This window comes from Chroicocephalus ridibundus, chromosome 4 (assembly GCF_963924245.1).
Source record: "Chroicocephalus ridibundus chromosome 4, bChrRid1.1, whole genome shotgun sequence".
NCBI lineage: Eukaryota > Metazoa > Chordata > Aves > Charadriiformes > Laridae > Chroicocephalus > Chroicocephalus ridibundus.
The window spans coordinates 44,317,668-44,339,340 of NC_086287.1; the positions used below are offsets into that span (position 1 = coordinate 44,317,668).

A 21,673-nucleotide genomic window follows, 5' to 3' on the forward strand; every position below is an offset into this window, starting at 1 on the left:
GCCTAGGTGTTTTGAGGAGGAGGAAATCTGTTCAAACACCCTACAGGCCAAGAAATGTCCAACAGAGAGAGACATGTAGCTTCTGTTTCTAGTGTGAATTCCTCCTCAGAGGCAAGCTACTTAAGAAAGATGTGGTCTTTTCTAGAGCCTGAGCTGGTTAAGAAGTTGTTTTTTGCTGTCTTTTTGGTCACAGTTCCACAGAAGCATTGTGAATGAAAGGCAGGTGCTGGCAGCTGGGAGTTTGTAAAAGGCCAGCCAGGATGAGACTTAGAGGAGTCCCTCACCTCCTTCAGTAGCCTGGCCTAAAAGAAGTAGGCAAGAGTTATAGAAGAGACTTTTCTCTCCACAAATTTCCCAATAAGTTACATAGAAAATTTCAAACTTACCTTCTAAAATCCTGTCCACAGTTTTATCTGAGAACCCACTGATATACTCAAAATAAGGTACTCAAACTGTCAAAACGGGCATCATGACTGAATCCTTAATGCCCACCAGGGAGGGTGTCATCAACATCAACATATTTGTCACAGTCCTCCTGTTATTGCAAAGAGATCTGGGTATTGCCTCAGCTTCACAAAGTCTGTGGGCTCCCTGAGGTACTCTGTTTCAGTTTCACTTTTCAGCTGTTGGCCTTCATTGGGGATTTTTTTTTTGTCGGGATTAGACACTCTGCTTGACTTTGCCTGTGGACTTTTTGATAGCAAATGGTGAGCACCTCCTCCTTCCTGATTTTAGCAGCTTCAGACTGGTCAGAAAACACATATTCTTGAGAAAAAACACATTCTTGAGAAAAGGGAAGCAGTTCTCTGAGGACTACAGCCTGCTCCATCTTCTGTATGCCCCTTGTCAGAATTTGCGATGCACCCTAAAATCTCAGATAACCTGAACAAAACCAGAAATAGTAGTTCCTCGGACACTGGCACGGTGTTTTGGTTTACTGCGTTCTCCATTTACTACACGTTCACATTAGATGCTTGTCCCACATGCCCGTGCTGGGACTACTACTAGGTCCTCTTCTAGCAGAGGCACTTGACAGCCAGTGTCTGGGATGGACTCCCTCTAGCTCAATGCTTGGGTAGGAGAGGTCATAGACGGGTAGAGATTGGTCCTCCGTTTTTCTTTCCTTGAGTTATTCAAGAAGTAGTTATTTCTCAGCTGTTTTGGGGTGAGATAGTCACTCCCTACATCCTTCTCTACCCCAGCTGGACATTCCACAGTGTTGGTTAGAGTTGTTGTGTTTTTTGAGGGTTGGGGGTTTTTTGTGTGTGTGGTTTTTGGGTTTTTTTGTTTGTTTGTTTGTTTTGTTTTGTTTTGTTTTGTTTTTTTTAATCAGTGGGAAGACATCAACTTCCATAGTCTTCATCCCCGGGTCAGAATTTCTCAGGGGAATGGCTCAGGCAACATCAGTTCAGACACTGCAGGAGCTAACAAAACAGTTCAGGTTTAGCCAATTTCAGATCAATTTTCTCAGTTTTGGGATAAATAGCTAAGGCTGCTTGTCTGATTGAAGGTCTTTTTTTGCCAGATGTAATGTTAATGGAATGTTATCTTATGTAATTTCACGTCTTTTTAATTGGAAAGGTATGAAGGGTAGATTTCTAATCCTAAAGTCGTTGATGACTGAAGTAATTTTCATGCAGTGAAAAGCTGTAAGGCCTGAACTGGCTCTCTTTATTGTGTGTTTTCATGATGTGTGTGTAGAAGGGGACAGGTTGTGAGTACTGTGAGAGTATAGTATTACTTCCTGTAGTTTTCAAGTTGTCATTTTATATCAGGCATCTGGGCATATTAGCTGGACCTGGGCAAGGGCTATTCACCTGTGTATCTGCTGCTGCACAATTTTCTGCCAAAAAATGGATAAGTTTGCTCTCATTTTTTTTATCATAATTTGAAGACACTGTCTTGGTTTATTCAGAAGTTTTGCGTTTGTTCTGAAAAGCAGGAAAACGCATATCCACCTGACAAATATATAAATGAAACTGGGGAAACATATACTAGCAAGCAATTCCACACCCTCTACTTCCAAGAAAAGGAAAACAAATAACGTTTTGTTGAAATAGAAGATCTTTTAAAGTTATTTCATCCACAATACTTTTGGTTGTGGATTGGGGTGCTGTAGAGCTCTGTTTTCCTCCAGCCTACATGTAGCTGCTATTATCTTCTCTGATTTGTGCATTGCTTAGGCTGCCAGGTCATACGGATCCATGAATAAGTGCTGTGCGTTATCACTCCCTTATCTTGAATTGCTAATAACTCGTAGCACCTTGGTGTGTACAGCCTTCCCAGAAACACACCTCTGGTGTTTAACTAACAAATAAGCTCAGCAAATTCCCTCCCCTTCTCCCTTCATACTTTCCCTTTCAGGCATTGAGGAAGGTGGGGCATGGATTAACCACTTGCTCCTCAGCAGGTGCCTCCTTAAAGTTTGCAGAGGTACTTTGTGAGCCACTGCCAGCTGTTGCCTATAACAGTGAAGTGACATTCCTATCTGACTTGTATGCAGCTGGGAGCACGATGGGATCATACTGGAGTGCTCGTGAGGTAAGAGTGTGAAAATTCAGGCCTTAATTCATTAGAAGCTGAGACCGGTTGATGAACCTGAGGCGGGTTTGTGATTGGGATCGTGGTGCCTAGAAGAGGACTTGGGAGCTGTTAGTCCAAATTCATTTATGTGTGTGTTTATGTCAGAGTGACTGATAGTTTTGCTGATACTGTCTGCCCTGTGGAGGCACTTCTGGTAGTGGAGGGAAGTTCAGCCACTCCATGAGGGTGTGAGTTATTCACATGGAGGCTGAGAAGCAGTCTGAGGTGCTTCACGGGAGCTTGCTGTGGATTTGGGCTGAATCTGTGATTTGATGCAAACATTATGCAAGTTGGGCTCTTCCACAGTGCAGCATCTGCCAGCTACGAGTATAGACACACGCTGTGCACAGGGAGCTGTGCTAGCAGCCACCTGGTAGTGGTGTACACAGGAAGGTCACTGACTAAAACGAGTGGTAAATCATGGACACAAAGAAAATGGTCCTAGTTTGATATTTGTGCATGACTGACACACAAAAATTCTTGATCTGCCTTTGTCCACAATCGCTACGAATATTTTTTTTATTATTACTTCTTTTTGTGGAATATAACCAGGAAGGAAAGCCCTAAAACTGCCTGTTTTAGGGAAGTCAACAGGGAGTTGACTGCAGGGAGTCAACATACTCTGTCCTCAGCTCTGAAATTGACCTGCTATTTGACTGTAAGCAAGTTATTTAATCAATCTGTGCCCTGCTTCCCTGGTTGTAAAACAGAGGTTACAGAGCTTCTCTCTGTAACGTGGATGTGTGTTAACATAAGTGTGCATTGATGCTTGGAGACCTCAAATGTGGGGTCCTCATGGCTTAACAAATAAAAAGCATGAATGTCTAACCAAACTAGTTAAAGAAACACTAAGGATTTACAGGTTCATCCTTTTGAAAGGTGAGGAGAAAAATGAACAGAGTCTGGCAATGGTCTTTGTGTGGAAAATATGTGTACAAAACAAGGATCAGGACTGTCATCTCTGCTCTTCTTGCCCTTAATCACTGAAACAGCCTCATGAGAAAGAGTAAAAGTAGAGGCTTCTTGGTGACGGGGTCGGGGTGGGGGGCAGGAGAATTATTCCATCCAGAACGTGAATCCAGACAGAAGACAATAAAACATGCCCTTCTGTTTCAGAGCGAGACATAAAATACAGACCAAGATTGGTTTACCATAATTCAAGAGTGATAGGGGGGTCTGTATCCAACTCCTCAGCAGGGTCAACACCTAACTGGAAAAGAAGTGACATAATCTCCCTAAAGGAATTGAATGGAGTAATTTTGCTAGCAGATAGTGGGAAAGGGATTAGGTAACGATTTACAGCGAAGCAATATCCAGAGTTTCAGATACTAAAATCTGCAAGAATTAATAATTTGTTTGGGCTGTGTCTAGTTATTTGTCTTTCCTTCTGTGCTTGACATTTCGGCTAATGACCCTTTTTTCAGATGTCTATCATCTGGTTTGAGTTGGGAAGTTTCGTTAACATCTCTTCCTAAACTGTTTTCTTTCATGTAGGTTCTGCTGCCTCAGAACCTGAGTGGTGCCTCACTTACTGAACATTTTCATTTTTCTCTGGGGTCACGATGCTTTTGAACATAGCTAAGATGTTGAAGTCTACAGTATCATGATTACACGTTTTATCATGGATTGTTTCTGTTTCCTAGCAGTTCTTTGTACTTCATTCATTCTCCTCTTCCTGACCACAATAGCTGAACACCTCACAACCTTTCGTGTCTTCGCACTTCGCTGATTCTGGGAAAAGTTCCTGATAAAAATTTTAAATGGAAAGTTGGAATTTTTACCGAATAAAATTATCTGAAGAAAATATCTGCTTTCCATGTGAAATTTCAGCTATTCAAGAGAGTTAAACTTATTATATATTTGTCCACAAATGTTTGATGGAGGTGCTTCTCATGCACACTCACTCTTTGCTAGCTTATATTTCCAGCTTAATTGTTGATAAAGATTTCTTTTAAATTAAAATGTCCTGTCATGTAATGCAAGCATTAATTTTATTTAAAACCATTTTACTATGTTATCCATTTTACTGTTATTTCTTCCATAAATGATGTATATACACAGAGGAATATTTCCTCTTTTTCTGACTCTTTTTCTAACTCTACATAAACATGGTTTTAACTTCCAAAGCAGTGCAAGTAAATAATCTTCCAGTTTTGCTGCACCGCTCTGAAAATTGCAACACACGCTTATGGGAGGGCATGTTTTATGAAGCATAAACAACTTGATATTCATGCAGGTAATAACTGACATTTTTCTGCAGAGTGAAGAATGCCCGTGCTACTCACTTTCTGTGAAAATTGTAAGAATGAGAAATCTGAGAAAGGCAGATCTGTGTGAGTATCACAGTCTTTCCTTGCAGTTCCCAGTAGTTTGGTTCTGAAAGCAGAGAATATAAGCAAGTGCTGTAACTTGTATCTGTGTATGAAGTGTCACCATGGTTTCAAATATTGATGCATATTTGAATTTGGGCTATTCTTAGAATACAGTTTTATATAAACAATATCTTTCCGTTTATAGGATGTTACTATTAACGGAAATACCAAAGGTCTGCTGTGATGTACTGTAAAGCATCTTAACAGCTAACCAGCTTCAGAGCCAGTTTTGCTGAACAAATTCGGCTGTTAATTCTCAGCTGCAGTTTTTGATGCACTGAGATGCAGGCTGCCCCTCTGCTTCCTGACAAAAATGCCAGCACTGATGTTGAGTGGCTGCCAGAGCCTGTGGGGTAACATGGGAGCTTTGGTATCATTGTGCGTACCTGTCTGATTTTGCAGGCAGCAGAAATACATACAGGCACCTCTGAATTTCTTTTTGCTTAAAAAAAAAAATAAAAAAAAAAATAGAGGAGCATTATGTATTTTATTGCCAAACAACTTTTTTTTTTTTTTTCTCTTAAATGTTTACTGAAATGTATTTGAAATACCAGATTTTCAAGGCAAAACCAGTATCATTGAAAAGTTTCTGGGGACTTGGTGGAATGGGTGGAAGTGAAGAGAGAAAAATCTCATCAGATACTCAAGTAGGAGAAAGCACGCTGAAGGTGGACTCAAATATCTGCCTCAGAGAGGAAGAAAAAGGCAGGAATGCAATGGAAAGGAAGTAAATAAGAACCTTTGCATATTAAGTAGGACCAAGTAAACTCAGCAAAAGTATTTGCCTCCATCTGTAGAGATTACTATTCAGTTCATGCTTTTCTGCTGTTAAGCCTAGCACAGAAATGTTGCCTTTTCTTGACAACAGCACATCTTCAGGGAAGAATGAAAGGATGGTTGAGTTCCCTCTCTGTCTTTTTAATCTCGGCTGAGCTGTTTTCTGGCATGAATGATACTACTCCAAGGGAATGCCTAAGTTGCCCTGACAGCCAATAGCATCAAGATAACCACCTACAGAGTTGGTAACCAAATATCTGTCTCTGGCCTTAAAATCAGAGATGTTTATTTCTTTTTCAGCATTTTAGAATGATTTTACATTTTCAAGGACCAAGAACTTCCAGAAATCCATAGCTACCTGTCTTAGCTCTTTATCTTTTATTAGTCTTTAGCCTGTATCTTCATTTTGAGCAGATGTTTGACTGCCTGATTGCAGGTACGAAGCTATATCACTGGAGATTTACTTCCAAAGCCAGATGTGGAGGAAGGTCTTTGCTGGTGAGAGCCAGAAGAAACAATCCTAGGTGCCAGGGTCTGAGAAGAGCATCCTTGTTCATTTCCCACCCCAGTTGCCTTTCTCTATAATGCAACAGAGCACCAAATATAATTTTCTGTTTGAGAATCGGGAGCAAGTCACCCATGGCACAGCAGAGAGCCGGTTAGATTTTATCTGAACCATACCTGTATGCTCTCTCAGAACACTTAATTTTGTTAGTGGAGTCATGCCAAGTGGTGCAGTACACATCACAAGAAATGAGTCTGTTAAAAAGCATTAAACTGAGTTAGAAAATGAGTGTGTGAGTGTAGTAGGAACCTTTATGGGGCAGCCCTTCCACTCTTGACAAAAATGTTGTGCAAAGAGGTTTTAACACCTAAACAATGAGAGAAGTCCTCAGAGGAAGAGATCCAAAGGCACTTGTTCAAAAACTGTCATGGAAGAGAGGGGTATTGGCATGTACAGCAAAGTTGACTTTGTAGTCTATACCAAGTTCAGAGTGGTTTAGGCTGAAGTGCATTTATGGGCAGTGAGAGAAGTGGAGACTTTGAAAGGAAATCAGGGAATCCTAAACTATGCATTTAATTATGCATGAATAGAGTGACTTGAATGGAGCAACAATGAGTTAAGTACAAAGTAAAGATAACTAGTTAGGCCTGCTTATCTGTATTTCTGTAGGTATTTACTTTCCCAGAATTAGTCTTTGCTCAAAAGGAATTTTAATATTTTTTTCAACATTTTTTGTGGGAATATATTTGTCACGTAATTCCTCTGTTTATTCAAATATTTTTAAAATACTTGAAATATGTTTGGCTCAAAATATATTTTAGGAAAAGATTATATTTCCCACCCGCATTTATTTGTTTTAATCACTATTTCCGTACCATTTAAAGATGTCATGAGAGGCAGAGATGAGGACAGGGAGTTGAAAGATGTCACAGAAATAGTTCAAACTGCAAGAGCCGTCGGCGCTTTGTTGGAGTCAAGAGTCTGATTAGACCAAGCTGTGGTTTTTGGAAGACTGCCTTTCAAAGATGCTCTTCTTCAGCTGTGGCACTGCACAGCTAAAGTGTCCTCTGCGCAGAGGGACTGCTACACGCAGCCCACAGTACCCATGCATCTTTAGATCTTGCACATGCCATATAATATAGGACTTGGTTTTTTATTATGGGATAGCTGTGGCAATCATCTATAATCATGATCTCCTGACCTTTTCCCTTTGTGTCAGACAGAAGATTGTATTTGTATATGGTGTGAGCATAATAACAAGAATTAGGCTAGTAATGTGTGTTGAAATCTGATAGGAATAAGGCTTACTCATGAATCAGAAAGATTGCTACTACATTATGTATGTTATTAGGCAACTGCGATCTGAGCAGTACATATCATTCCCAAGACACAGCTGTTGCAATTTCTGGGCACATTAGACTTTGGCTAAATTTTCCCTGTCAAAAGTTATAAGAATAGTGACACCAGACCACTCCAAAATCTCATCTGGATTGACAGTATGTCCCCAGAACTGGCCTATAATAAATGCTTTTGGGCAGGACAAGCACCAAAGCATGCTTTTCCCTGCCCCACTCTCCCAATAAATCTGTGGTTCATGAGGTCCATGACTCAAAGATCTGCCTGCGAGTCAAAAGTAGCGTTTGCATTTAATTGCCATACCTAAAATGCTTGGCACTTGGAGGGCACAAAAGCTTTTTACTTTGATATCTTTCAGCTCACTTTGCACTGGACAGGAACCCAAATGCTTTTTCTCAGTGCCATAGGAAAACACAAGGCCTCGTTTCAGGATGTTATCCTCTGGGGTGGTCCGTATACTTATATTGCTAATTAAATAGTTATGGACATTTCTTTTTTTCTCCTCTTTGCCTTGCATGGGCAGCAGAAATGCCTACTTGAAAAAAACTGGTTCTCTTCTGGCTGGCCTGAAGAGGCCTTTTCTGCATATTAGTTAGGATTAGCTCTTACACAGAGACAACTGCCCCCTTGTATTTATTCCAAAAATGGCAGAAAACTTATCATTAACAGCTGCATGACTGAAGCTGTCCCTTGCTTTAAAACTGCAAAAACTTTGTAGCTGTCACAAAGCTTTATAAATGCATCCACAATTTCTGCAAAATCTGGATTCACTGACTGGATGGTGCTGTTTCTCTGTAACTGTATAGGAAAGCATGTGGCGATTTTGGAGAGGAGTGTTTAATAGCCCATAGTCTAAACATTGATCATCCAACTGTGCCAGCTTGAGGGACCGGCAAAATATGGAGCCATTGGCACCATTGGGAGCAAGAGTCACAAGCTGAGGTGCCTGGGCTCTCCACATTCCTGCACCCCCATTGCGGTGCTCAGGGACACACGAATGGCTGCGCTGGATCAGATCACAGTTCTCTCCTGCCTCGTGTTTGAGAGTGGCCAAAGGCCAAGGTGCCTGGGGAGGAGTGTGAGAGTAGAGTGAAAGTATATAGTGCGTTGTCGTCTCCCAGCCTTTGATCACTTCAGAGTTGGTAACTTCCCAGACCAAACACAGTTTTTCTATGAATGCCGCGACACCTTCAGTCTACTCTTGCACCTACATAAACTCTATACATCAACAACAGTCTTTGTCCAGCCTCTGGTTTTTGTGTCACAAAAACCTTTGCTGTAATCTGAATGTCTCATCCTTGCAGTAGCAAAAATCATTTTTGCCTTCTCTGCTGAAAGGCCTTCATTTTTTTTCTGCCATCCCAGTGACTTCCCATGATCTTCCCTTACTTTCCCTGTCAGCTGAAGTAGTGGAGACTGATTTTTCAGAAGGCTTCCCACATGTGGGAAAGGATTGGTTGTTGCAAAACTCTTGCTTTTCAAGGGCTGGTCCACCAGTCAAGGTCACTGGAAGAGGACATAGCTTTCATCTTCAAGTGCCCTCACCTATTTCTTCATATAAGCCTTCGAAGGCCCCTTGAAGCCACCTTTATGCAGGGCTCTGCATTTCCACTCTTTAACCATGGGAGAGTTTCTTTCTCGAGAGCCTTTTCTGCTGGCCAAGTACCACTGCATTTCACCCTCCGTGTGCCAATTATAACAAGAACTAGATCCACGCTGTGTAAATTCCCCGAAGTGGATCTTCTTTTCAGTGTGGCTGCCCAGGGCTGCCTTGCTGTGCGCAGTCCCGCCGGAGCGCATCCGGCACTGGCTGTTCCCAGAGGCTGCCACTGCAGTCACAGCGGGGCACGGGCTGCCTCGCACAGCTGGCAAATCTGGTCTAGCGCAGCCCTTTTCTCAGTGGCAGGGTTCACGGGTTTTCCAGGAGGGGAAATAAATGCCTTCTACACTGCAAATTGACACCTAATGGGAGAGAAACCTGTTTGTTTCACGGGCTACGAGCGAGATATAAAGTAACATTTTCTACATACTGGTGTTTCACAGAAATATTTGATTCAGGAGACAAAAAATGTGTTTAAAAATATTGGCTTCCCATACTTTGTATTTAGTGAAGTCCCAAACTCCAGAAAACTTTTTTTTGGAATGGCCTACAGCTACTTTTTTTTTTTTTTTCTTTGATACGACAAGGCTCATTAAATAAAGCCTTAAGCTTGTCTTTAACTATACTATTAAATCTGGGTCTTGTTAAATCTGTTGCTACATAATTTCATAGCGAACTCCCAATACTACACTACCCATTGATTTAAAATTTGGAAGGCAGTATTACTAGTGTTTTTCCTTATATCACCTAAATCCTGTGTAACACCACCGTTTCCCTTTTGTTGCCATGTTCTCCAAAGGAAACTATTGTGTGTGGAAAGGACTGATTGAAGACACACACACAACAAGCTGCGTGTGCTTGTTCTTGCCTGTCCCACTGACTGTAGCACCAATGTGAGGGGGCGGCAGCAGTAAGTGCAGGCAGGTGGCATCGGCAGTGCCAGCAGGCAGCTGCCTGGGCTGGCTGGCCAGCCCTAACGGCATGTTTGCTTTTACAGAATCATAGAATTGTTCGGGTTGGAAGGGACCTTAAAGGTCATCTAGTTCCAACCCCCCTGCCATGGACAGGGACACCTCCCACTAGACCAGGCTGCTCAAAGCCCCATCCAGCCTGGCCTTGAACACTTCCAGGGACGGGGCATCTACAACTTCTCTGGGCAACCTGTTCCAGTGCCTCACCATCCTCACAGTAAAGAATTGCTTCCTAATATCCAATCTAAATCTACCCTCTTTCAGCTTGAAACCGTTACCCCTCCTCCTATCACTCCATTCCCTGATAAAGAGTCCCTCCCCAGCTTTCCTGTAGGTCCCCTTCAGGTACTGTAAGGGTGCTATAAGGTCTCCCCGGAGCCTTCTCTTCTCCAGGCTGAACAACCCAACTCAGCCTGTCCTCATAGCATAGGTAATCCAGCCCTCTGGATTTCACCTTTCAGGGTGAAATCGCTTCACTGTCAACATGGATGTGGTCACTGAGTTTTGCCATGGTTGAGAGAAATCCTGGGACATGGTCCTTTGGAAAAAGTGCACTGGTGTCTTTGCAAGGCATCTCATCTAAGTTCCTGGTGCCACTGGCTGCTCAGACAGGCTGTGTTTGCATTAACAGAGAGAAAAACCTGAAAGAGGCCCAGGACAAATGCTCGGCAATAGGAATCTGCACAAGGACAGAGAATTAGTTACGTGGGTAGCTGCCAAGTTGCAACAAGACCTGTAAACAAGGATTTCCTCACTGGTTAAGAAACTGAAACAAACAGTTATAAAACAATTGTTAATCACCAGAAGCTCCTCCCTGTGATGTCATATCCTGAAGCAGGGCTTTTCTTACTGTAATTGTAAGTGGGTTAGATCAAGATGAAGAGCTAATTGCATACCTAGTAAGGTACTTGTCAAAATGGAGCCTTGGTCCTGACTGATGTTTATAATAACAAAGTCATAACCACAGTTAATAATACGAATAACAAATTAATGGAATATCTCAATTAATATAATGTAAATCAGCTTCACAGTTGCACTTCTTAACAACCTCTGCTCTTTTCCATTCAATCTTCTGTTTGGTTTTATCCACTCGTGTTACCCATCTCTGCTCCCACCCTTCCTCAGTTCATTGCTATCATCTAAACACATGCCACACCCTAGTTTCCTTCAGATCACCCATTTTGTGTTCTCTAGTCTAAGAGATTATTTCAAGGTTTTTCCCTTTCTCAAGTCTTTAACTTATTGTTGGCAGAAAAGCCACGATGGCGTGTATTGTATATAGTGTAGTGTATATTGTACTGTATGCAATTGTATTATATACATAGTAAGAAGCGTGGAGGCGAAAAGCCTGTGCTGTGCCTTCATAGTATCATAAGATGCCACTAAAAAGGACAATGCTACCTATAATCAAGGAGTTCATTAATATGTTATTTGTTTAGGGATCTTGGTCAGGGCACCTCCTTACAGTTATTGAAATGATTGCATCTCTACTGCTAGGTATCAATGGTTTGCATGTAGGTACACATGCATCTTCTGTCAGCCATTCTGGCTTCTCTGCACTTCTGTGTGCAAGAACAGAAAGCTGCTCTGGTGGTTAAAGGTATTTTGTGCAACGTTCCCCCAGGATTTCCTCGAGACTCTTGGAGAAGATGAGTTTCCTCAAAACCTTAGTTCCTCATATCTAAAGCAAGGAATGCAGCAAGGGCATTAGGGGCTCCATAGGGGCATTAGGAGAATGAACTGATTACTGGCTGAAGGATTCGTAAAAGGAGTAAACAACCTTAGATAACTGTTAGGATTTTCTCTGTCTCAAAGGCAAATGTGAGACCAGCTACTGTGCTCTAATACCATAGCAGCACAGGTGGTACTGTGGCTGTTGTCCTTCGCTGAACAGGCGCGATCCTTAAAGCCTTCTGTGATGGTACTACATGTTCCTAGTAGAATTCATTATCCTCTTGTTTAGAGGGGGCTTCTACTTAACAAGTGGTTGAAACAGGTTTTAAAACATTTTATAATTTTATAAAATGTCAAAACCTGTTTTAAAACAGGCTTGAAAAGGGTGGAGGCAATGGAAATGAACAAGGGAGAAGCGTGGGTGGAGAAAAGAGGCTGGAATAGAGTAGGTGATGGTGGCAGCAATGTAGAACCACACGGTGCTGTGAGAGGACACAGGCCCATGCAGTGATTCATGACTCTTCACTCCTCCTCTGCCATTTGGCTTACAGGGTTAAAAGGCAGTGGCAGACTCTGCTCAGGACATGACGTTCTAGTTTGCACTTGGAAAATTCCAGCCGACCGATGGATGTTTCTGCAAGAGCTGAGACATGTTTCATGAACTGCTGTGCTAATAAATAGCACAGGTAGCACAAGACTAGCATGCAGTTTCTTTTGAACATATGTAAGCAGCTTCAGCAGTTGTCAAAAGATAATGACAATGAAGTACGTGCTTTGATTTCTGAATAGCTTTCTATATTTGCCAATTTCTTTGGACTGAGCTGTGTAACACTTTCTTACCACTTATGAAACTAAATTGAACACTGCCTTTTCCCATGCTTGCAGTCTCCTGCATCTTCTTAAAAGTTATTGTACCTTGGTGGTTTTGATCATCCTTGATAAGGACCATCTTTTACTGTATATAGAATCATAGAATCATATCTTGCTGACTATTGCATATTGATGTATTGAGTTTAAAACCAAAGTATACTTTGCTTGACACTGAACAGCAACCACAATTTGAATATCAGCAGATCTGTGTTTACAGGGATATTAGTGGTTATGTGGGACCTTCAAAGAAGTTCATAAAGAATATGAAAACTGATACAGACCTTTACTTATTGCAGGACTTGCTTCAGGATTTTTGAGGTATTCCTTTGATGAGAAGAAGGACAACTTCTCATCTTTGGTATTCTATTGCGGAAAATACCTTTAAATGCATTTTTGTTCATTGATTCCCAATAGATTTTCTTATACACCATTAAAGAACCTGCAGAATCTGTTCTAGTTCTGTCCTGGTTGTTCTGATTTCATCTGCAGTTCATCCAAGTATGCATTACGCGGAGTGACTGATATCTGTAATCAACGATTCTTTCTTTCCAATACCCTCTGAGAAGGGACCTGTTTTGTTTTATGCATCTGTGCTCTCTTAGTGATTTCAGACATGTCTAGATAGTGCTGCTGAGGTGAGCTGCACACTAAAAGCACCATGTAATAAGGCCTGTGGTATGTCTTGGTCCCTGTGGAGGTTTATTCTGAAGACTCAGAGCAGTGCCAGGGAAAGCCTTGCCCACAGGTGAGATTCACAGGGCTTGAGAGCGTTTATCAGCGATGGTCTCCAGAGAGGAGCTTCAGGCAAACTTTTTGCTGAACCAAGGACATTGTTTACCTTGTAGATGAGGACCAAGAACCCATATGTGATTTGCTATTATGTGGGAGGCCAATGTAAAGTAGGGAGGCAGTATTTAGCATGGCTGTGATAGTCTGCATCGTTGAAAAGACACGTGAGAGTGTCTGTGTGAGACTATGGCTTCTCCCCAGGTACTTTTATGACTGTGTTCTCAACCAGAGCCAATAAAATAGTGCTGCAGTAGTAGGCATTGAAAGTTAAAAGTAAGATTCACACACAAATATTGGTTCTGGTGCTTGCATTGCATTCTGCTATTAAATTGGCAATCTTTTTGAATGTCTGTCTGGCAAAGGTTTTCGTCTTTTCCTATTTGTTCAGGACCAATCTTGTCTATCCTTTTTTAAAGAGTTCCCTTTCAGTTCAAGAATGAAAACTAAACAAAAGGGGTCTTGGATAGAAATGTTCCTTGTGAATCAGATATATCTATTCTTAACGCTTTCATTCATTCTTACTCGCAGGAAAGTTGCTGTAGACTGTTACATCAGCTGGGAGTCCTGGAGGACTCCAGCCAGAATATGAGCTCATTTAATTTCACCGTGAAAATAGGATTAGTTGTAGCCTCTGGAGACTGTGTGTTTATCTCTGGTTTGCTTTGATGTTAAAGAAACCGATGGTGACATCTTTGTAGAAAAGGCGTATAAAATGTGAAGACTCAGCTGCCAAAAGCAAAGCACGTGTTGGCAACGCATCTAAGTCATAGTATTTATGTCAGGATGAGCAATTGCTGCAACGTAAGCTGTTAATCCAGGCTGAACGAACTCTTTCCTTAACAAATAAACCAAAACAATCAAACTGTAATCTTCACCTGTGTGTTATGCCCTGTAGGTCCAAAATTCAGTTCACAAAATGGTGACTGACATTTACAGACTTTGGGTTTAATTCTCAGGGACACGAAGACCCATTTGTGTTGTGGTATAAAGACTCTTGCTTCTAGCGAGTTGTGCCAGTATGTTACAGAATCTTTCTCACCAAACTAAATAATCGACATTTTTACCTTTATATTGGCTGCTGCAAACCAACCTGCGAGGGAATGAAGTGACTTATTGCACCCTACTTTTCTTACTTAGTTATAATGATGTGCCTTATTAGTTCCATGCTGTTTCCTTAGGCATAACTCTTCCACCCTCACCATAAAAAACAAAGTACTTCTACAGGTATCTATTTTTAGTTCTGCGTGCAGAATCTACAATAAACTCCTACAGATTATCAGTACTAGCTGCTTCCTGCAAGTGAGACTTTGGGATATTTTTAACCTCATTCATCATAATTGCAAATATTTTCTGGTTTTCAGACACCTTAAATGCAGTAAAATGAGAACCCCTCATGCCAGTCAGCTGACCTTGTCCTCACTGTTATATTGAGCTACAACTTTTTGGTAGCTTCCCATTTGGTACCAAATCTTACTTGAAAGAAAAGATATCTAGGAGAAGTGTCCCTGCTGTAAAGTTTATTTATTCAGTAGCAAAGTTTTGTTTCAAAACTCTAAGTCTTGACTGAAAAGTTCAAATCAGAACTACTGCTGCGGTGCACTGTCGGTGCTGCAGCTTAGTCTCAGTTCCTGCACAAATTACATCTCCTATGATGTCTCGTTCCTGCTTTTTCAGAAAAATCCTGGAGAAGAGTACTAGAAAAAGTACCATAACTACATGTTTTTATAAAGCATGACAGAGGCATTTCTGAGTCAAAATAATGATGTTTAAGGAAAAAGAAATAGTTTTAGCTAAACATTAAAACCATTTTTGTTTCTATTCCTTTACTGAGTGAATAACATTCTTGGGAACACTTTCTGAAGAAAGAAAATTTGTGATTGCTGATTTGTTGGTTCGGCTGCTTCAGGTGTTGATTTTGTTCCCACTCCCATTTCCTTTGAAATCCCAGGTACTCCTGTGTACTGCTTGCAGCTTGTTTCCAAGACTGTTTCCATGATGTTTCCCTCTAGTAATGGTTTCTTCAGATGCACAGCAGTTCTGACTGCCCCTGTGTCTGCATTAACAGTGTTGATGTCTGGCCAAGATGTAATTTTCAGCTAGTTTATTTTTAAATGGAAATGAAAGAACCTTCAAAAAATATATTCCAGTGATAGATTTGAGATTGTACCACATATCACTGCAAGAGGGTCTGAGGTGGAACAAAGGAAGTCTAACCTCTTAATAATGCCTCTTGGCCAAAAATATACCGCTTTTTGGTTCCTACTGGCTGACACTCAAAGTAGGAACAGTGAAATAGTGGCAATGTTTACGAAAGGTCTAAAAATGGATGTACCTGTGGAAATACATGATTTCTAGTCCCACTTTGCCAAAAGAGAGCATATGTAAGGGTGATCTAGTGACATCTGTGCCTCTGTTAGCATGTACAAATCTTGCAAGAACAGCTACACGTACACAAAATGCCACGTAGGGAATATAATTTGTCCCCTGTTGCTTCATGGAGAAGTTGGGGCGGATGCAAGAAGTTGTAGCACAGCTGTCTGTGGGCTTCTCTGCATTACATTGTGTTGCTTTTGTATTGTTTCCTTTTGACGATTACAGTGGGATGGTACACAGAGGCTCTAGGTACGGATTTAGGCCTTGTTACTTTGACACATACATGTTTGGAAAGAAGAGGTGGCAACTTTTCCAATGAACTTACAGTCTTCCTTTATACGCGTCAAAGAAGGTCTGGAGTTGTTTTGGAGACAGCACACACATATCTGGGAATTGATCTCTTGGGCTGGTGTACAGTATAGGGATGTCCTATCGCTTCCTTCCCTGACAGTCAAGGCTGGCAGGGAGACTGGTTAATTGGTTTCCACGCAATATAATTGACGTGACATGATTATCCTGTTTACTGTCTTCCAGCATAAACATGGGCATCACATGGCAGCAATTCCATATGACACCTTGTAGGTTCACCTCTTCTCCTGAAGCAGGATCAAGTTTACCTTGTCTGCCACTCTTTGATACATGTCTGGGTACTAATACCATCTGAAATGAGTTACCTGGAAAATTTATGAAATCTCTCTTGCTAGAGCTAACTCTCTCAGAGCTGGAACAGTTTTTCTAATATTTATCTTTGTTTATTACCTTCTGGTCGCACAGAGCAACAGATCGTTGTCCTCTTTGTGTCAATCGTTTGGACATTACAGAAATAACTATTACTATGTTATTTGACACTCTCTGATGGTTCTTGTTATTGAGTTAGCAAACTCAATTCTTTCTGCTCTTTCTCATATGCCAAACTGTCTAAGGCAATCCTCTACAATCAGGACATGTTTAATTTTAGTAGCTGGTAACAGTTAAAGCCTTTTATGGTGGAGGGAGGAAAAGAGTGGAAGAGAACTGCAACATGGAAGACGCTGAGCATCCACTTGTTTCTGTCTAGGGCTGGGAGTGTACGCAAAGAGATCTCAGTGCTAAATCTCATCACCTGCACTTACATTGAACATTGTGTGTTTGGGATCTGGTCCAAAATTTATCTAAATCTGTTTTGTATATATAAATTATCAGATAAGTCCTGCAACATTATAGTTCTGGGGCATATATCGTTAATCTTCATGCACTGGCCTGGCTGTAATCGCCTGTTTTCAGATTCAAATATCTTTGTCTCTACCTGCATTCTTGTCTTGGGTTATGCTGAGACTGAGGTCTTGCTGGTTTCTAACTGAGTTGATGTTACATGTGGATCATCAGGTTGTGGGACTTTGGTTTTGCTCTTATTAAGAGTGAACAGCCTTGCTAAAGACTGAACTAACTTCTCAAGTTGGCTGTAGGTCCATTGTGTTCAGAGAGGATGAAGGACTTAACAGAGATCCCGACAGAGCTCTATGTAGATACAAGACTATAAGTCAAAAGTTTAGCGCTTCTTTGATACTCTGAAAATATGGAATGCCTGTCTTCTAAATCAGGATTCATAGCTAGTATGTACAACAAAGAGATATTCTATACCATAAATGAAAAAATTCTCTAAAACACATATGTCAGTAGTCCATAACTGACAGATGCGGTTGCTGAAGAAACAGTTATTCTCACTCTCACCTCCTTCTCTGGCACCATCCAAGGGAGTAACTATGCTAAGTTAATGTTATCTTTTTTCAAATATTAAAAATCAGTGGAAGAATTGTAGAAAATATTGTCAGGGAGAGAGCTAAAGAAATTATTTTTTCACCTCCTTTACCAATAAATTGTTATCTACAGGTACATTGCACATATTCTGCATTTTAAAATTGGAGTAATAAGTCTAAAAATATCCTAATACTACTTACAAGAGTTATAGACATCTGTACTTGTGATGTTAAAGTCATTTCTTCCCAGCTACGGACAGTAATGGGGAAACTATCAAATGTATGCTGAAAAACTGGAAGATGTTTCATGTTCAGACAGTATCAGAAGACTTGAAATATAAATCATACATAATCTGATTGCACAAATTACTTTAAGCAACACCTATTCATTGCCACATGGGTTACACCACAAGTTTAAAGAAAGTATGGAATGAGAACCAAGAGGCTGGTAGAGAAAGAATAACTTCATTACTGATAAGGGACTCTCTTCTTGTGGGTCATGTGGAAATATTAATAACAGAAGCTATTTTTTTGTATAATGCTTTTAATCATGGGATGTCAAAGCAAATTACAAAAGAGGAAAGGATCGTTATCACTGTTTATTGATGGGGAAATGTAGATAGAGAAGTAAGATAAATTTAAATGGGAGCAATTGCCCAGAGTGACTTAGCAGCCTGGAGCAGAGCTGGGACTGGAGCCAACATGTCATGAGATCTTGTCCAGCAGGTTATCCACCTGGTCATGCTGCCTCTCAGCATGTATCCCACAGTACCAAACTGGCTGTTATTGCACCCAAATCTGACCTGTTACTGTGATTACAAAACAAGTTCTTAGAGCTGGAGACACTAGAGATATCTGTAGTTGCACAGTAGGCAAAAAAAAAAATCCATTGTCTAAAAATAAGTGCAAAGAGTTTACAGGACTGAAGAACAGCAGATTTGCTCCAAATGGGAGGGCTCGAAAGGGTGAACAACAGTGTAGAGAGACCGAGTCCCACCCCTCTTCACTGTCTTTTCAGGGTCTCAGTTGGTCACTACAAGTTCATGAGACATCAGCTCTTTTACGCACTTAGGAGCAGATGCCCAGCCCTGCTCCCTCCTAAAAAACCCATTATCTTTTTAGCAGTATCAAAGAGAATGCTAACCACCAAATACTCTACATCGATCAGGTTAGCATGCAAAAGGAAAGTTAGCTGCACAGACATACAAGTAAGCAACCTGCATCTCATCAGAAACCTCTGGCAATCCCCAAGAGACAACTTGTCAACACCCTGCAGAGGTGCCTGGCATAGCTCTGCTCACCCAGTTGGCAGGCACTTTGCCCCAGCCTGGAGCTGGGGGAGGTTCCTGAGAGCCCACCCCAAAGCAGCCTCTGTGTATTGTGTATGTTTAATGCCTTATTTGTACGTTTAATGCCATACTTGCACATAACCGTGCAACCATGTATTCAAACCTACATTAAAGTAACACCTTTCTAAGAAACCAGAGGTTTCTTTGCTATCAAGGCTCAGAGTTTAAATCAGTAAGATAGAAGTGCATTGCTATTTTTGCATATTTGTTGGTGGTGGAGGAATGTGATCAGATGTTGGGTGACAGAGTTGGCTCCTTACGTGGGCTGGGGTACAGCTATGTGGGGGCGGCAGACCAGAGGGGAAGATCCTTCATACCCAGACCCTCTTTAGCTCTTCTGTTCCCCTCTCAAGAGCAAAGGACAAAGTTAGACCCCTGTCTAAATGCTCAAAGAGTTAAATAAGTATTTTACCCTTTTAAAAAGTTCTCTTGAAAATGTAAAACTTTTTCTTTTCCATTGCAGAAATATGTTGATTTGCAACAAACAGGGGACATGGCAATAATGGGTTTTGTTAAGTAAAACTAGCTCTGCGTACTTTTTTCTTACCAGCTGCCTTTATTGCAGTAGCTTCTTTGAATCTCTGTTAATGACCAGAGCTCCCACCTGCAGGAGGGAATAAATAGTAGTGAGGGCTATTGAATAAGGACCTCTAAGAAAAGTAATAGAAACGATATCTCCTTTTTGCAGGTTGCTGTCTATACAGTGCTATAAGGCTATGTTCTATTATATTTATAGTAATTTGTTAGTTACAATATGTCTTTTCAAATACAGTTAGTCAAACTGATTGCTATGTGAGCCTTTCCTTGCCTACTGCTTCCCCTGAGACTGTCCGGACCAAAACTGTCAAGAACTGCAAAGATCCAGTGTGGAATGAAACATTTTGCTTCAGGATCCAGAGCCAAGTAAAAGTAAGATGCAGAGTGCATTTATTTTTCTTTTGGGGCAGAGATCTCATTGTGTGATTGGTATGAAGGGTACCATAAAAATAAATATGCATGAGAGGCTGCAAGGATATGGGTAAGGGGATGTGGAGTAGCATGCAGCAGCAAAATTAAATTTTATTTTCTAATATATAGAGGATAGCCAAGATATTTCACAGCTATTCATATAATGTTCTATCACTTTTCACTTTTTTTTTTTTTTTTTTTTAAATCACTGATTTTCAAGAGTAAAGGTGGGAATTTCAGAGTAAATTGAACAGCATAAAAGACATGTATGAGCTAAGTAGTGGAAGCATCACAGTGCTGTACTTTTTTACTGTTCCTTTAGAATGATTTGCAATAAAAAATAAATCACAAAACAACAGTTAAATTTTGCAAAAGATGACCAGGTGAGCTTTTACCATAATGATAAATGTTAGAGTTTAAGAAGATTTGCAAGTTATCCACTCCCTCCAAAAAACCAGCATCAACATCAGAGTCTAGTAGTCCACAAAGATTAGTGATAGACCAAGTACGCCAAGCTTACTTCACATGGGGCAATCAAACTCTGCTTTACAACTTGCACCCTTCTTGTCCCAGTGCTGGTGGTAGAGCAGGACAAGAGCACTTTTGCCAAGTGCCAAATCATCAGGCCAGTCCCCTGGCTCTCTTCAGCATCAATAAACTCCTACAAAAGAGCATTCAGAACAGCTCAAAGTGTTGCTACACCACAGGGTCTCCAGTGAACAATCCCTCTTCCCTTTGCACAAGTTGCCCATGATATAAGTTCTCAGGCTTCCTTCCACAGAGGCAAGGGACAGACATTGCAGCATGGGAACAAACACCCACAGATCTGCAACTCTTGCACCAGAACACCTGCTCCTTGCAATGGTTTGTGGCTGACAGGTCTTTCAAAACTGCAATACCACACGTAACAGCTGAAAAAAATATCTTGGCCACAGGAAGCTACTTGAACTAGTCCTTCATGGAGTAGTAGTTAGGAACACCTTATGTTCACTTTGCAGTAAGTTTGCTGCAGGAGACAAGACATGTGGCATTATCTCCAATCATTTTCTGTGTGTGGCAACGGCAGCACTGTGGTAGTCACTGTGGTTTCAGTGTGGGCTGCTCAAAATCTATCCTGGGGATCTGGGACAACAAAAGTGCTGTGGTATGTCTGTCACTGCTGCCTCGTTGCTGTCTGGGCTCAACAGACTAAGTTTAGGCTCTCACAGGTTTCCCTGCATACACTGCAATCGCTCTGCTCATTACACTCTGAGCAGAGCCAGAGTCTGCTGGCCTGATTATTTTCTTCTCACCCATCTCGTGCATCATTGAGGTATTCATCTTCCTAAATCACGGGAGTCAGAGCTCGGTAAAAGTCATGTAATACACTATCACTGTGGAAGAGAAAAACATCTTTGAGTATGTTGGGCTGGTCCCCATCAGGAACGGGAGCGTTTACCGAAGGACATCTGTTTTGATGAATGTCTGACAGAGCACAGTCGTCAAAGAAGGTCTTCCCGGCTGGTGCTGAGGGTGGTGCTCCCCTGGCTGCAGGAGGGCCACCCCAGCAATGCTGCTCTCATATCCTCTGTCAGGAGCAGATAGAGATGGTGAACTGCCCAGAGAGCACCGGCTGCTTCCCACACAGCATCCCAGAGTGCAGCTGGGGATCTCCCTTAACCAGCCAGCACCTTGTGCATGCCCCTTCTGGCTAGCTGCGAGTAACTGAGGGACTTCAAATCAGTCGGTCACTAAGAGAATAAGTCAGCCATTTTTGTCAAATAGGGACAG

At 41.4% G+C, this 21,673-nt stretch overlaps 1 protein-coding gene across 1 annotated transcript in view; it reads left to right on the top strand.

Moving 5' to 3' along the window:
- The first annotated feature begins 2,514 nt into the window (after window positions 1–2,514).
- The window catches only part of LOC134514320 (cytosolic phospholipase A2 epsilon-like), a 36,080-nt gene continuing 16,921 nt past the window's right edge, over window positions 2,515–21,673 (top strand). Inside the window, exons 1-3 of the mRNA XM_063332001.1 lie at window positions 2,515–2,541; window positions 4,844–4,916; window positions 19,728–19,864. Of these exons, the coding sequence (XP_063188071.1) occupies window positions 2,515–2,541; window positions 4,844–4,916; window positions 19,728–19,864 (237 nt within the window). The remainder of the gene's footprint in view (window positions 2,542–4,843; window positions 4,917–19,727; window positions 19,865–21,673) is intronic.